The sequence below is a fragment of the Leptonychotes weddellii genome, chromosome 10 (assembly GCF_054177405.1).
Source record: "Leptonychotes weddellii isolate Sample4059 chromosome 10, ASM5417740v2, whole genome shotgun sequence".
NCBI classification, from domain to species: domain Eukaryota; kingdom Metazoa; phylum Chordata; class Mammalia; order Carnivora; family Phocidae; genus Leptonychotes; species Leptonychotes weddellii.
The window spans coordinates 76,542,553-76,559,059 of NC_138378.1; the positions used below are offsets into that span (position 1 = coordinate 76,542,553).

At 40.5% G+C, this 16,507-nt stretch overlaps 1 protein-coding gene across 1 annotated transcript in view; it reads right to left on the reverse strand.

The window, feature by feature from the left end:
- The window catches only part of PAIP2B (poly(A) binding protein interacting protein 2B), a 31,117-nt gene that overhangs the window by 4,991 nt on the left and 9,619 nt on the right, over positions 1-16,507 (reverse strand). Inside the window, exons 2-3 of the mRNA XM_006728008.3 lie at positions 2,774-2,922; positions 633-809 (exon numbers count right to left, since the gene is read on the reverse strand). Of these exons, the coding sequence (XP_006728071.1) occupies positions 633-809; positions 2,774-2,911 (315 nt within the window). The 5' untranslated portion in view covers positions 2,912-2,922. The remainder of the gene's footprint in view (positions 1-632; positions 810-2,773; positions 2,923-16,507) is intronic.

The window sequence follows — 16,507 nt, forward strand, 5'->3', positions numbered from 1 at the left end:
CTCGATGAAAATCCGAGTATTCCACCAAAGCGGTTTGGTGACCACCATCCCTTTATTTTCCACCTCGCTGTAGTCTCTTTGGTTATCTACCCTCTTGTGAACGTCCAAAACCTGAGCAAACCGCAGGGCACAGTCATTTGGAACATGAGTTCTGTGAGAACTAAGTCACTCACAGAGTTCTGACTGTAAGTAAACATGAAAGGCAGGAAATTGGTTTATCCAGTCTTTTAACTTTAAGTGGAAAATGGCCTCTTAGGAGTATGTTCCTTCCAAAACTGCATCATTCAAAACTATAAATACAGATTTGAGGAATAGTAAAAGGAAAGAACAACAGCAAGTGATTATTCGAAACCAAACCTCTTCTGTGTTCAAATTCTTATCCCTAATCCCAGTTCTACTCTGAAAGGCCCCCTGGGGGAAATGAAAGCCAGAGATGCTGCCACAAGAATGTTTTCACGATGCTGTGTGCAACGTGTCTCCAAAGCACCCTCTTATCAAAGCCCATGGGATGATGGGTGAAGAGACAGGGGCCAGAGGCTTGCCCAAGGTGGCAGGGCCAGAAAAAAAGTCTGTCACTCCAAATCCCACATTCTTTTCACTATGTCTCCTGTGCAACTACGTACGGCTCTTACCAAAATATCTTCAGACTCGTGACCATCGCTGATGGACAGTCCATTTAACTGCTGCTGCAACTGTCCCATGGCCTGAGGCAGGTCCCGGGAGGGGATGAACCAGTCCTGGTCTTCTTCATCCAGCATCTCCTGGAAGCAGCGGTCTAAGAAGTCTTGCTCCTGCAGCTCCTCCTCCACCTAGCAAGCCAAGGTGAGGAGCTCACACTTACCGTCCCAGTACGACTCACCCCTCCCAGTTTTCTACCTCTCTCTTTTGGAGGGTATTTAGTCAGCAGTTGAGAACCATCTTGTCTACTAAGAATTAAGACGCTTCGAATGACTGGCTAGAGAAAATACAAGTTTTAGTTTTTTCAACCAAATTCCATCAACAGTAAGACTAAGGAAACAGTTATTCAGAAGAGCAGAAAGTCCAGGCCTTCACATCTCTTCCGACATCTCTGCGTGACACAGACATGTTCCATCCATCCAGATGGCACTTACAGAAAATCATTTTAAAGCTTGAGACTCTTTTCTCAGTCTTGTTAAGCAACTCTTCTTAAATTTCCCATTTTACAAGTATGAAAAAGGTACAGGAATTACATAACTAGACCACTACCTGGATAGTGGAGATTAAATCAAAACCAACTCTCAGCTTCTGGCCCTCTTTTCTGGTAATGAGGCCCCTAAAGGAGAAAAATACTTTCAGAACCTTAGAAAGATATAAAGAACACTTTTTGGCAAACCAGTAGAAAATGATGTCATCAATGTAGGTATCCTTTCAAAACAAGGAAAAATATGAATATTTAAACAATTTTGTATTTCTTAAAGATGGCCCTAAACTAACGCACTATGTATCTAGGATATTTTACACCTCTTTGCAGACATCGTTAACTCTTAGTAAAGAGAACGGTCCAGTCTGCAGATTAAGTGTGGTTTTAACAGGCCCTGGGCCTCACATTTGGCCATCCCTTTCCTGCGGGCTAGTGGCGACTGATTCATAGCTCACTAGCACCACCATCGAGGGGAAGTCAAGCAAAAATAATCACCCAAACTAGCCCATACACTTATTTATGAATTCAAAAGTCACCAGCAGCACAAGACGTAAAAATAGTCTTCAACATTACAATTAGCCACACCGATCTCAAGTAAATTAGATAGTTACGAAGTACTTAAAGTAACAACCACCACAAAATATTTCCAAGCCGTAAGATTTAACATGACTGCTCAAGATCTGCCTTGCCTCTACCCGAGAGCATGACAGTGTGCTCCTCCTTAGTAAATCTACCCTCATTCACAGGTACACAGAAATGGTTACCCGGGTACAGGGATGTGACTGCAAGCATGATCTATGTGCTAGTCCCACAAATCATGACACAGTGAGCTGACTGGGGGGAGGGGGGACTGCCGGCTGTCCCACTAAACTTGTTTCCTTGTTCCCAGAGCACCAGGCTGTTCAGTTAAAACCGCATTTCCCGTCTCCCATGCTGGCGATGGCCACGTAACTATTCATCATGTAATGTCTTCCCGAAGGGATGTGAACACTTTGGCATCACTTGGTCAAAAGGAGTCCCTTCCTTGGCTTTTACCTCTCCCCCTTTCCCAGTGGCTGGACTTCCAGTTATCCTTCAGCTACGCAGCTGATCAATGCCCTGGCCGGGCTGGAACAACACCATCGGAGAAGCGTGTGGTCGCAGAATCACTGTCTACCTAGAATGCCTACCTTGAGCTATTAATGTCACGGGGATACAAGACAATGGATTACTGCTGAGTCTTTGTTCAAAAGGTCTAGCCTTTCCCCACCTAACACACTTCTCCATCTCAGACGTACGTTCTGCCAGTGCCTGCGTCCCCACGTGGGGAGCATGCCAGGCTGGCCCGTCTGCACACAGCTGCTGTTTATACCCTTGAAGTCTATACCACATCGCCATGGCATGAGATCCTCTTGCAATCAATGTGTGGCAAAGTGTCAGTACCTTCCTCCGAAGTACCCTACTCTGGTGTCTTACCAGCTGAAGAGCCTTCTTGGGTGAGCCCAGACCAGGCCTCCATGCATTTTTGAATTATTCTCAAGCTGATAAACCCATTTCTTTTGTTATAGATGGATGGTAAAATATTATAGCTGTTGAGTTACACGCATCTTAGCCTTCCACTTCTTTTTTTACCTGTCTGTTGAAATCTTCTTCGTTCTCCATCCACATGTACTCTGCAAATGGGTTTTCCTTCTCATCGTGCCCATTTAATCCCTGATCTTCCTTGGATTTTACATTAGGTGATGTATTTGCTACACTGGATCCATTCATTATGACAGAACCTAAACAGAAGCAAAAGAAAGGATCAAGGGAATGAAAACCTAGAACAACCAGATTCTTCCAGAAGCTTCTAAAGTTCTAAGTCAAAGTTATTACCTATAGATGAACAGAAACTATTAGTCTGTGACTGTTAGAAAACTAACCATATTCTGCAGTTATCAACTACACAGATGTAGAATTCTTAAAGAGTTAAAAGAAAAAAAATGTCTAGGCTCACTTAGCCTTTCTAGGCAAGTGGGAGGGGGAGATCTTTTCAAGTCCATTTTTTGCAGGTTCTAGAACCTAATCAAGGTCACACAGCTTCCTTAATGTTTAAATAGGTAGAGGAAATGCGTTTTTTGTTTTTTTTTAAGATTTTATTTATTTGACAGAGAGAGACAGTGAGAGAGGGAACACAAGCAGGGGGAGTGGGAGAGGGAGAAGAGGCTTCCCACTGAGCAGGGAGCCCAACGTGGGACTGGGTCCCAGGACCCTGAGATCATGACCTGAGCCGAAGGCAGATGCTTAACCATCTGAGCCACCCAGGTGCCCCGAGAAAATGCATTCTTAATGAACACTGTGAATGACTACGCCTTATTCTGATTCTCAAGCTGTTTTTCTATAAAACATATTTCAAAAAATAATACATGCTCATTGTATTGATAAACAAAAAGGAGAAAATTAAGGTTACCAGAGTTAACCAACTATCCAGAGTTAAAAACTGTTAACAAGGTAGTGTATATAACCTTTCTGACTTCCCCTAGGTGTATGCAGACACATAGACACACACACACATCCCCCAAGCATCCATCCTTAGAGTAACAGCATGATGATCTATCATTTGCCTTTTCTCATTTCTGTGTTAATACTACCAAACTGTCTTTTGGGGTATTTCCAATGTTTCCATGTTATAAAGATCAGATGAACTTCTTGTGTTCATCTTTTTCAATGTTTTCCTTAGGATAACTCCTAGAAACTGAACTGCTATATTGGAAACTATGTTTGCTTTTTTTAAGGCTCTTGATTTATTGCCACACTGCCATGAGAATTTAAATTCCCACCAGTAGGATATCAGTGCCTATTCCTCTGCACTGAGTATTATTATTTTTTAAGCCACTGCCAATCTCTTAAGAGAAAAATTGTCATTTATGGTTTACATTTACATTTCTGTGATTTTTTACTGAGACTGAATATTGTGAGATATACTTACCGGTCACCTGAGTTCTTATTTTGTCATTTTTCTGCTCAAGTATTTTCACCATTTTTCTATCAGGGTATGTATCTTTTATCTGCTATAAGGACTTTTATTATATTTGTCATAATTTTTATTTTTCATTAAAGAATTTATAAATTAAAAATACTGTATTTGTTTTGTTTGCTTAATTTTTTGGTGGCAGTTTTTGCTGGCCTTAATTTTTGTCTACATCTTGTGTGAGTGTTTGCCTGTCTATGGCTTTTTAAAGTACATACATATTTTTTTAATTGCTTACACTTGGCTTCCAAATCCACACTGATGTGTTTGCTGTCATCCGGAATGTGTCTTTTTTCTGTTCTTTATTTAAATCTTAACCATTCTTCAGAAATCATTGTAGTCTTTACTCATTGCTTCCCTCCTCTACCTTCCTGTACCTTGTGAGCTCGGAGTTCATACTACTTAACTATTCTCTTTCATATGCATAATTTTTCTCTTTCCAATTAGATTCTCAATTTGTGAAAATCAAGATGGAGGCTTATAATCTCAATCTCAAATCTATCTCCTCCCCCATCCTCCTTGAGGCATCTTTAAGTTTTCTTTCTTTTTTTTTTTTTTTAAAGATTTATTTATTTATTTGAGAGAGCGAGAATGAGAGAGAGAGAGAGTACATGAGATGGGGGAGGGTTAGAGGGAGAAGCAGGTTCCTCGCCGAGCAGGGAGCCCGATGCGGGACTCGATCCAGGGACTCCAGGATCATGACCTGAGCCGAAGGCAGTCGCTTAACCAACTGAGCCACCCAGGCGCCCCTCTTTAAGTTTTCTTTAACAATTTTTTTCCTCACTCATTTCCATCGCGGCAACATTCATGAAAAAGTCTTTCTCTGCTTCTGGGTATACTAAAAAATTATTGCTTACTCCCCTTTAAAGTTCTTGCAATTTTCTAACCTGTTATGAACATTAGAAAATCTAATCTTCTTAAAAGACAAGGGAGAATTGTGATGAGTAAAAAATTAGATGAAAAATCAACTCATTGATATTTCAAAAAGAATTTCATTTATGACAGAAACCATTTAATTCACTGCTGGTTTAAGTAGGGCACCTAGTATAAAACATATTGGTTTAACACATTTTAAATAGAGACAAAAGAAATCAATGATTATTCCAAACACTGCTTATAATAATAATTCTATAAGCCTAAAGAAGGTAGGAAACCAGTTCTTTAATTTTACCACTTCCATTTGCAACATAACAATGACAGAAGCAAGTCTGCTCTAACTGCCAGGGCAACTCCATGACTAAGTAGGGTATCCCTAAGCACAGAGACTCTTCAAGGACCTGACCCTTGCTGGGTAGCAGGTTTTTAAACAGTATTATATTTCCAAAGACTCATTTGGCAATTGGTTACAACCAGCACAGTGATTTCTCCCCATCAGTATGGAAATCACCCAGAGAGAACCAGCATTCAGTTTTCTAAAATATCTGCCTTTGCCTAAAAAATAGATCCTAAGTGCACATGACCGTAAGGAAAAAGAGAAGACAGATAAACAAAGAATAGAATAACCCATCTAATTCCAGAGTGAGGTGGAGCGCAGAGAGCAAACCGCAGGATGCTGTGGTTCATGAGAAAGGGAACGGAAATGTACCATAACCCCAAATTGGGGATGTTACCCAACTTAATGCAAACACTTTGGAGAAGCTGAAAACACTGTGATATGGGATAGTTAATACTAGGAAAGTGGTTCTCAGGAGGCTATACAGTGTTGATTTGTAGTCTATACCATTCTACCTGTGTTTTCCACACAATTTTCCACACAATTGGAAAGCTTAGGTTTCCCTAAATAGAAGCAATCCAACAACTTATTTTGTATAATGTTTAACAATTTATTTTTTAAAATATTTTATTTATTTATTTGTCAAAGACAGAGAGAGAGAGAGCATAAGCAGGGGGAGCAGCAAATAGAGGGAGAAGCAGACTCCCTGATGAGCAAGAAGCCTGATGTGGGGCTCAATCCCAGGACCATGGGAGTATGACCTGAGCCAAAGGCAGACGCTTAACTGACTGAGCCACCCAGCTGTCCCTAATGTTTTAACAATTTATAAAGTACTTTCATATCTATGCTCTGACTTCAGGCACATAATCTGTCCAACTTCATTCTAAAACAAAACAAAAACATCCAGATAGTGCTAGACGTAAGACCAAAGAAGGTACCAGATTCAAGGGTTAAGCAACTTGAGTTGCTGGGTTACCTCAAGAATAACACTGGTTTGTGGGCCTACTGGGTGACAATGCACTGGTGCTTAATGTGTCCCTAGACTTTAGTAGTGGAGTGGGAAGGGGGAGATTTTGCTGGATACTGGTAAATTCTAGGTAAGGCATTTGAGGAATGCCTTCCAACTCGGGGAAGACACCAGGTAAGACAGGACCACTGCCCATAACTTCCCTGACTTTCCTGCCTCCAGAGTTTCATGTAACATTCTCTTCCTGTTCCCAGCTCCTCTCTAGTTCACCATCCACTATGCTTGCCCTCTAAGTATCCAGTATTTTCCTAACTATCCTATTTTGTCCTTTGATGTTCATTATTTCACTTGATCCTCACCCACATCAAGGTACATTATGTGTCATCCTAGTGTAGTGGGGACAAAGAAAATACCCCCAAAGCTTCCAGAGATGGGGGAAATGCTTGGGTACATAAGTAGGATCACAAATCAGAATGGCTGCCATGTTGTCAGCTATGTTATGGTAGAGAGGCCCATGTGACAAGGAATTGAATCCTGCTAACAACCATGTGAGTGAGCTTAGTTCATCTTTCCCCAGTCAAGGCTTCAGATGAGACAGCCATCCCAAGTGATAACTTGACTGTAACTTCATAAGAGACTGTGAAGTAGAAGCATACCCAGCTAAGCTGCTCCCAGATTCCTGACCCACAGAAACTGTGAGATAATAAATGTTTGCTGTTTTAACCTGCTAAACTTTGCAGTAAGTTGTCACATGGCAATAGATAATACAGGTATTCAATAAACAATGACAACTAGTTCTGCCATACAAACCATCAGTTGCCACATCTTTCCTCTTATCTATCTAGAGAACAGGCGTGCAATTTGAAGTAGGTCACGGCTTGAGAAGTTCTTTAAGAATTAAACCTCAACAGTAGATAAAAAGAGTTTATGTCTGGCCTGCCTCTATATTGCATTATGAAATCTGAGAACTATTTGAAACTTATTCCCCCTCTACCTCATTTTTTCTTATACACATGCAAACATCCTGAAAATGGAAAATAAGAGTTGTCATTTTGGATTAAGATGGGAAAGCATGTAGCCAGCACAGAGTCAAAATAGGGGTGGGGTGCTAAGGTCCGCTAGGCATTTGATTTAGCACTTTACCATGGTCAAGGGTTCATGTCTAAAATATTGGGCTTGAAATAGGGCCCTCAGTTCCCAACCATAAAGAACTTCAGGACTTTTAATGTGCCTAGGACATTTCTACAATGCTTCATCAGTTCAACACTTTGAACAACCACAACTTTCAGATCCAATGCGCTCATACCAGAAACTAGCTGTTCTTTGAACCTGAGGTTTTTTCAGAAGCTATAAACCTGGATTGTGCCCATGATAACAGCTTGACTCTGAAGAATACTTGGGACTTTTGGCTGAATTATATGGAAAAAGTCTATTGAGCAATTGCTATAAAAACTAGTCTCTACTATTCTGTTTCCTACAGTTTTGTGAACTTCTTTCAGTCTGGTTAATACCATTTTTAAATTAAATATTGTGAATAGCAGTTTAAATGTTATTTTAGTTCAAATATGTGGCACTAGATTTGGGTTTGGTCCGTTCTCAATTATGTCTTAGCAACTTAGGTCATTAGATGCACTTACTCATTAATATCGGGTGCCTATTTACCCTAGACACTGTGCTTGACTTGTGTTTTGACAGGGTATACAGTCCTTGCCCTGGTGGTATTTACATTCTGTCAGGAGAGAGACAAACAAATTAAGGATAATTATGATCCATGTTATAAAAGGCAAAGTAGAACTAGAAAACAATGGGGACAGTGGGAGGGACCTAATCAAGTCTAAGAGTGAGGGATGGTTAGGAAAGGTTTCCCTGAGCAAACAACACTTTCTTTGATACCTGAAGAATATAAGTTAACTAGCAATAGGGAAAAGAGGGTGTATGGGCCAAGTGTAAGAGACCCAAGATGGGCCACTTTGGCATAAAGATTATTTTGAGATAAAAGCAGCTGAAACCCAGCAGATTCAGGAAAAGCTCTTTACCTCCCCCTCAATTGCCTAAATTTACATTGGAAAGAAGAGCCTGTACCAGGAAGAGAGCTACTAACAAAGATTCCTCTTTACCTAAGAAATTTATCTGTGTAACAGGGCAACCTTTGTTTCCAAAACATCTCCTCTCATTATCCTGCTAAAGGCCTTCCTCCCCTTTGCATCCTCAGACTACTATCCCTCTCCTTAACACAGGATGTCATGTAAGCTTCAAGTCACCCATCTTTGGAATTTATGTCTGTGTGGATTCCCATACATATGAAACTAAATTTGATTGCACCTGTTGCATCATGTGAATTTAATTCTTAGTCCAGCCAGAAGAACCTTGGACCAAGGAAAATTTCTTCCTTCCCAATGAGGGAAACACATGTGCATAGATTCAGAGGCAGGAAGGAACTCTCAGGAAATATAAGAAGGTAGGGATGCATATAGTTGGAGGGTCAAAGGAGAATGGCTAGGAAGAGAGATGAAATTGCAGAGACAGATGGGGCCAGATCATGCAGAACATTAGAGGCTACATGAAAGATTTTAAATTTTATCCTAAAAGCAATGAAAGCCTTCAAAAAGGGTGTCCAGCAGCACAGTGATATGATTCAATTTATATTTTGAAATTACTCCAGCTGCCATATGGAAAATGGATTGGAGAGACTGACAGTGGATAATGGGAGCTAATGCACTAATCCAGATGGAAAAATGGTGGCTGCTTAAGACTAAGGTAATGGCAGTAAGAAGAGAGTAGGCAGATTCTGAAACTATTTTAGGTTGGTTTTGGTGATGGACGTGGGGAGATAAGAGTGAGGGAAATATCAAGGATAACTTTGGAACAAGCAACTAGGTGGATGGTAATGTCATTCACTGAACTAAGGAATTCTGTGGGAAGGGCAAACTTTTCTTGGGTGGTGATGAGGAGTGGGGGTAAAAGGGGTGATGTGTTCTATTTTGGATATGTTAAATTTGTGAAGCCACTGCAACACTCAAATGACTATGTTAAGTAGGTTATCTATATGCATCAAGAATAGGAAAGGTCTGGCTAAATAAAGCAATTTGGAGTGGTCGTTTATATAAATGGTCATAGAAATCATGGGGCTAGAAGATATTACCGAGAGAGAAAGGACAAAGTGAGATGAGAAGAGGATCCAAGATCTGATACATGTGAACATTTTCAAAAGTCAGGTAGAGAAGGAGGAGAATACAGAAAAGGAAAGTGAGAAGACGCCATAGAGTTAAGAAGGAAACCAGAAGAAGAGTATGGCATCACAGAAATCAAGGGAAGATAGAACTCCATATAGTGAGTTGAATGGTAGCCCCCCAAAAGATGTCCACATCCTTATCCCTAGAACCTGTGAGGCCACCTTATTTGAAATAGGGTCTTTGCAGGGCACCTGGGTGGCTCAGTCGTTAAGCGTCTGCCTTCAGCTCGGGTCACGACCCCAGGGTCCTGGGATCGAGCCCCGCATCGGGCTCCCTGCCCAGCGGGGAGCCTGCTTCTCCCCCTCCCACTCCCCCTGCTTGTGTTCCCTCTCTCGCTGTGTCTCTGTCTGTCAAATAAATAAATAAAATCTTTAAAAAAAAAAAAAGAAATAGGGTCTTTGCAGATGTGACTAAATTAAGAACACTGAGACAAGAAGATCATCCTGGATTATCCCAGTAGGCCCTAAATCTAATAACAAGTGTCCTTATAGAAGAAAAGCAGAGAAGAGAAGGAGGCAATATGACCATGGAGGTGGAGATTGGAGTGATGTGGTCACAAGTTAAGGAATGCCTATAGCCACCAGAAGCTAAAGAGGCAAAGAACAGATTTTCCCTTTCCTAAAGCCTCCAGAAGGAGTGCAGTCTGGATGACACCTTGATTTTTTACTTCTGACCTCCAGAACTGCAAGAGAATACATTTATGTTGGTTTAAACTACCAGTTTGTGGTAATTTGTTACAACAACCACAGGAAACTAATAAATCCAGTAAGGTAGGTGTGTTGAAGGCTTCTGAAAGGTCAAGAGGAAGGCTGAGGAATATCCATAGAATTTAGGACCATAGAGGTCTCTGATGACCTTAATGAGAGCAGTCTCCATGAAGAGAAATGAGGAAGAAAGCCAAATGGAGGGTGTGTGAGTTGTATGTGACAGGAAGTATTAGATAACTCCTTCAAGGAGTCTAGCTGCCAAGGAAAGGGACAGAAATGGACAGAAACTAGAGGGGTGAGAGGTCCCTGGAAACTTTTTTTTTTTTTTTTTAATTTTATTTATTTGACAGAGAGAGAGAGAGAGACAACGAGCAAGGAAATACAAGCGGGGGAGTGGGAGAGGGAGAAGTAGGCTTCCCGTGGAGCAGGGAGCCCGATGTGGGGCTTGATCTCAGGACCCTGGGGTCATGACCTGAGCCGAAGGCAGACGCTTGATGACTGAGCCACCCAGGCGCCCCGGGAAACTATTTTTAATGACTGGAGAGTCTAGAGCTTATTTAAATGTTCATAGAAATGGTCTAGTGGAAAGGGAGAGGCTACAGAAACCTGAGAAAGAAGGAATGACTGATTGTGTGGACCATGGGAAGGCAGGAAGGGATACTTAACTGTTCATTTTTTTAAAAGCTCATTCATTCCCTGATTCAAAATCTAAATGCCAGGGATTCTTAATTAGTAACAGATAGTTGCAAGATGAGCATGTAGTCAGAGCTGAGAGAAGAAGAGCATCAAGAGAGAGATTTTATCCATCACAAAGCCATATGAAACATCCTTACTCCATGGCAGGATATTTTACTTCCCTGGCGGCAAGAATGCTTAGGCCCTTGTTGGGGAGGAAACAATTTTTATCCACCTTCCAAGATTCTTCTAGCTGGTCTAAGAATCAAACAGACATGAGACAGATCAGCAGGAGAAAAATCAAAAGTTTAACATGTACACCTCATGTAGATATGGGAGAGACCCAGGAAAACTCAGTAACTCACCAAAATGGTTAAAGGCATCACCTTAAATATCACCTCCAGCTAAAGACAAAAGAAAATGTTGGCGGTGGGAAGTCAGTTATGGAAGTTTACAAGAAAAGCACAGTAAACAAGAGTAAGGTTGTTACACAGATTTAAGTCTGCCTTAAGATTTAAGTCCATCCCTTCTCCATTAATAAAAGTTCCTAGAGATTTAGAGTCATCCCCTTCTTCCTGGTACTGAGGGAGACTACAACAAATAGAAATTTCCCTTATAAAAGTAAATGTCTCTACTCAGTTTTCAGAGCTTCTTTTGGATCTGCAGTTTCTTAAAAATAAACAGCTTGAAGGGCGCCTGGGTGTCTCAGTTGGTTAAGCGACTGCCTTCGGCTCAGGTCATGATCCTGAAGTCCCGGGATTGAGTCCCACATCGGGCTCCCTGCTTGGCGGGGAGTCTGCTTCTCCCTCTGACCTCTTATGCTCTCATGCTCTCTCTCATTCTCTCTATCTCTCAAATAAATAAATAAAAATCTTTAAAAAAATAAAAACTAAAAAAAGAGTAAAAAAATAAATAAATAAACAGCTTGAAATAACCAAGATGTCAAAGGGGCATATCTTGGGGTGGCTAAAAATTTTTTTTAAAGATTTTATTTATTTATTGACAGAGAGGGACAGAGATAGCAAGAAAGAGAGCACAAGCAGGGGGAGCTGCAGGCAGAGGAAGAGGGAGAAGCAGGCTCCCCGCTGAGCAAAGAGCCAGATGTGGGGCTCAATCCCAGGACCCCGGGATCACGACCTGAGCTGAAGGCAGCCACTTAACCGACTGAGCCACCCAGGCACCCCGGGGTGGCTAAATTTGCTCCCTTTCATCCCCCAAGTATAAGTCTCCCTGCTTGGACAGTTGCTGGATAAACCTACCAATCTCCAACTTTCTGGGTTTCTTTTTGTTTCCTCTTCCAATTTTTTGTAGGGTTTTGTGTGCATGTGAATGTGTGTTTTATTTTAAAGCTATATAAGCAATACAAGAAATAATTTCATAAAGCCTTTTAAATTCATGTAGAACATATTTTTGTATACCACGTTATACTTTGCACTAAAGTAATTTCTCTGTTTCCTTGTTCGACAAAGTATTCTTTTACTAAGTAAATAAACCCATCAACTTTTCTCCATCATTTGGTAGAAGATCCGGGTGGAAAGAAGCAGGATGAGTAGTTCGGCTTTTTTGGGGAGTGAGGTGGGAAGAACATGTAGAATATGTACGTGGTGATTAAAAAACAGGTTCCAGGTCAACCTCTAATTAGAATGATATTGTCCCTTCTATTTCCATTTCATGTGTTCTTGGAGAAGCTGCATGAACTTTAACAAAAAATAAATAAGTGATCACCTTGCTAAGCTTTCCTGTGCTGACCTCAATACACAAATGCTCCAATAGTTATCTTCCCTTTGATGCAAGAAAAGGGCTTGCAAATAGAATGTCAATGTGCTTGTTAAACACACAGAAAACTTAACTTACCTGTAATTAGAAGCTGACAAGACACTTTCAAAAGCTTATTAGCATACTCAAATAGTATTAAGAATGCAGTTAGCAAATGTCCAGAAGGCATATTCTTATTCAGTAGTTCTCAGTCTCTAGAGTACATTAGACTCACCTGGAAGCTTTTCCACATCATACCTTTCATACATTATAATTTGTTAGGCCCAAGCCAACATTTGTGTTTTTGCTTGTTAACTGCCATAGGTTATTACAAGTATAGAAAGACTAAACACTAAGAACAATTCCTCCAATGAAGTGGCAAATTCTATATGGAATAATCCAAATCCCAATTATCCTAATTCCTACATCAGGAGCTCCCAAATTAGTGAATGCTCTTTGCAAAAAACAAAAAACCCCAAAACACAGTCAAGTAAATTCATTTCTCTGAGAAGACCTATTTAACTTTAACTACCAAGCATTTCCCTAATCAATTAATTGCCTTTATTATTCATTTATTACATTTTTAATCTAGCACCTATTAACAACCCACAAACTTTTAGAAACAATGCCTCAAGGATGCCTGTGATATTATCCTATTGGAAATGTACAAAACAGACATAAAATACACTCCATAAAATATTTAAAGCCACTTCTAAGATAGAATCAACAGACTTGCCTACCTACTTGCCTACATCAGGGGTAAGCTCTCTGTACCCCAGAGGTCTGCCCTCAAGTTCTACTTCCCCAGGTAAAGGCCATCAATTGTCCTCCCAGGATAACATCAAATGGTGGTCATTACAGGGACCCTGACTTCTCCATACCCAGATGGATATATGCTATTAACAGGGGAAACATTCTGAACTGAAGTCTTTAGCAGATTACACTAATCAAAAACATTGTTATGGGCAAATTATTACATATGAAATAGGTGTAACTTTTCCCAATCACAAAATAAAGGCCTCTAAATGTCTTAGACTAATCTGATGCCACTTTAACTTGTCTTTTAAATGCACAGCAATATCAGAAATGCCACTGTAGAAACCTGAATATAATCTCTGCCTACGGTCTCCCATACCTCCACCATTTCACATTTGATTACACCTATACTTTAGTGATTATTATTCATTTGTTTTGGGGCCAGTCTATTTATAACCTTAGAAGTTTCTTGAGGGCAAGAATCAAGTCTTTACAGCTTTTAGTGTGCCTCTGTGTGCCCACCAGGTCCTCAATAATTTGTTGATTAAGTGCCATTTTCAGAATGCTGTATTCTAAATCTCATTTCCTAGGAAGGAAGCCCACAGAACCACTGGTCTAGTCTGTAGGATCTAGTTCCACCTTTTTTTCCTTCTCCTCAATTCTTTTCTGAGGGAGTAAGGAGAGCAAAACAGAAATGTTTCCAAGTAGGGAATCTGCCCAACCCATTTTTTTTTTTTTAAGAGTTTATTTATTTGAGAGAGAGAGTTAGAGAGAGCATGAGAGCGGGGTGAGGGGCAGAGGGAGGAGCAGACTCCCTGCTGAGCAGGGAGCCCGATATGGGACTTGATCCCAGGACCCTGGGATCATGACCTGAGCCAAAGGCAGATGCTTAACTAACTGAGCCACCCAGGCGCCCCTGCCCAACCCATTTTTTATAATACCAGTTATTCCTCCAATAGTCAATGCTGGACCAGCTCGTCAACTTGCAAACTGAGGTTGTTAGCAGTGGAACAACAGAAATTAGGTAGTAGACAAGAGAGAAAAGCCTGCTGAAGCAAAACTCCTCTATGAAAAGGTGTGGGTTCCAGAGTTTCTTTCTCTTCAACTCAAAGATTCTATATGATGCCTAAATTCAGCACAGGTAATATTTGTCTTTGATGGAAAAAAAAAGTAATTTAAAAAATATATGTGTGTATGAATATGTATTTATATGTGTGTGTGTGTGTATCTATCTAATCCTTCATAGCCATCTTCTGTGTCCAGCTGCTACACCAGGTCTATGATTTTGACTTTCATTTTTCATCTTTGGAGGGATTACAAAAATCGCTAATATTATCTCAAACAATATAATGACAAATCATAAAAACAATTGAAAATCCACAGCATGCTTGATGTTTGATGCAGCAGACTACATTCTCCAACATTCCAAAAGATAAAAATTAATTCCAATAATTTTTTTTCTGGCAAAAAGTTTCTCTTATTCCCTTGCTATTGTTTTCAAAAACTCTTAAGAATACACATAGCTAGTAACTTTAAAAGCACACAAAACTTTCAACAAGCTATCAAACTTCTGTCCCAGCTAAAAAAAATTAGCGGAACCTTCTAAAGCAAGGCTAAATGGTCAGTGACAGGGGAGATGAAAGGACATAAAATAACGCCTATTCTCATGGGATTAATCACTAAATCCTATTTGACCAGAATCCCTTGGCCTCTAAGCTTTGCAAATGAAACAGCAATCTCTCACTAGAAATTCATCTAGGACTTCGAATCATGAAACAAGAATTGTTTTATGTCACTGTGTATTGCTGATTACCTGAATTCAACACTATGCTGGCAACAAGAGGGGTGAATCTTTGATGATTTGCCCTAACCAGTTTACTTCTTATACTCCCAGACCAAATTCAGTTTTCTTCTAGAGCCAGAATTTGAATATTTAGTTAATATACAGCAGTGGTTCTCAAAATTTAGTCCCAGGCCCAGCAGCATCAGTACCACAGGGGAACTTGCTAGAAATGCAAATTCTCAGGCCCCACCCCAGACCTGTTGAATCAGAAACTCTGGGTGGGGCCCAGCCATCTGTGTTGTAATAAGCCCTCCAGGTGATTCTGAAGCATGCTCAAGTTTGGGAACCACTGATAGACAACAAGTAAAAAAAAAAATGTGACTCCTTCTGTTGGTCCAAAGCCAGGGGTGCCATATATTCTATCTTGATAGGAAATAAAGACATCCAGTTAAAAGGCATAATCTCCAAGTGGGTTTTATTTTTGTGAGCTAAGTAAGAAAACAAGCTGCAATCTGAGATTTAGTCAAAAATGTATACTTAATGGGCATCAGTTCCCTTGCAGCTTGATTTCACACATTGCCCTTTACATCTTCTTACACCTAAAGTTCCAAAAAAGGATCTTCATAATGTAAGCCTCGGACACTTCAGGAATTATATAATAAAACATCAACTAGGTCTGAATATATCAAGCTTATTAGAGAAGAAAAGTGGAATTATTTGCTACATCTCAGAACTGTATTCAACAGGGAATTAGGGGATTTCTTTTCACTTTTATACTTCCAAGTAAACACAATTAAACCAGAACACCCCATTCTTTAAAAGGTTCTAGCTTGGCAAAGTTTCACTGCATTACTTCTTGCTTTCAGTGGGGATAAAGCAGAGTCTTGGGAGGCCCATTTTGTATATCTGCAAGGCTGCAGAATAAAATAGTCACATCTGTTCAATACTGAAACAAAGGTCCCGTAAAACCTCAGATGGTGGGGCGGTGGCTCAGTCGTTGAGCGTCTGCCTTCGGCTCAGGTCATGATCCCGGAGTCCTGGGATCGAGCCCTGCATCGGGCTCCCTGCTCAGCGGGAAGCCTGCTTCTCCCTCTCCCGCTCCCCCTGCTTGTGTTCCCTCTCTCGCTGTCTCTTTCTCTGTCAAATAAATAAATAAACATCTTTAAAAAAAAAAAAAAAAACCTCAGATGGTGAGTGTAATACCTCGGCACTCGCCTAGGTCATAAAAAGACACCAAGAACACCACTATCACACAAAAGCAATTACA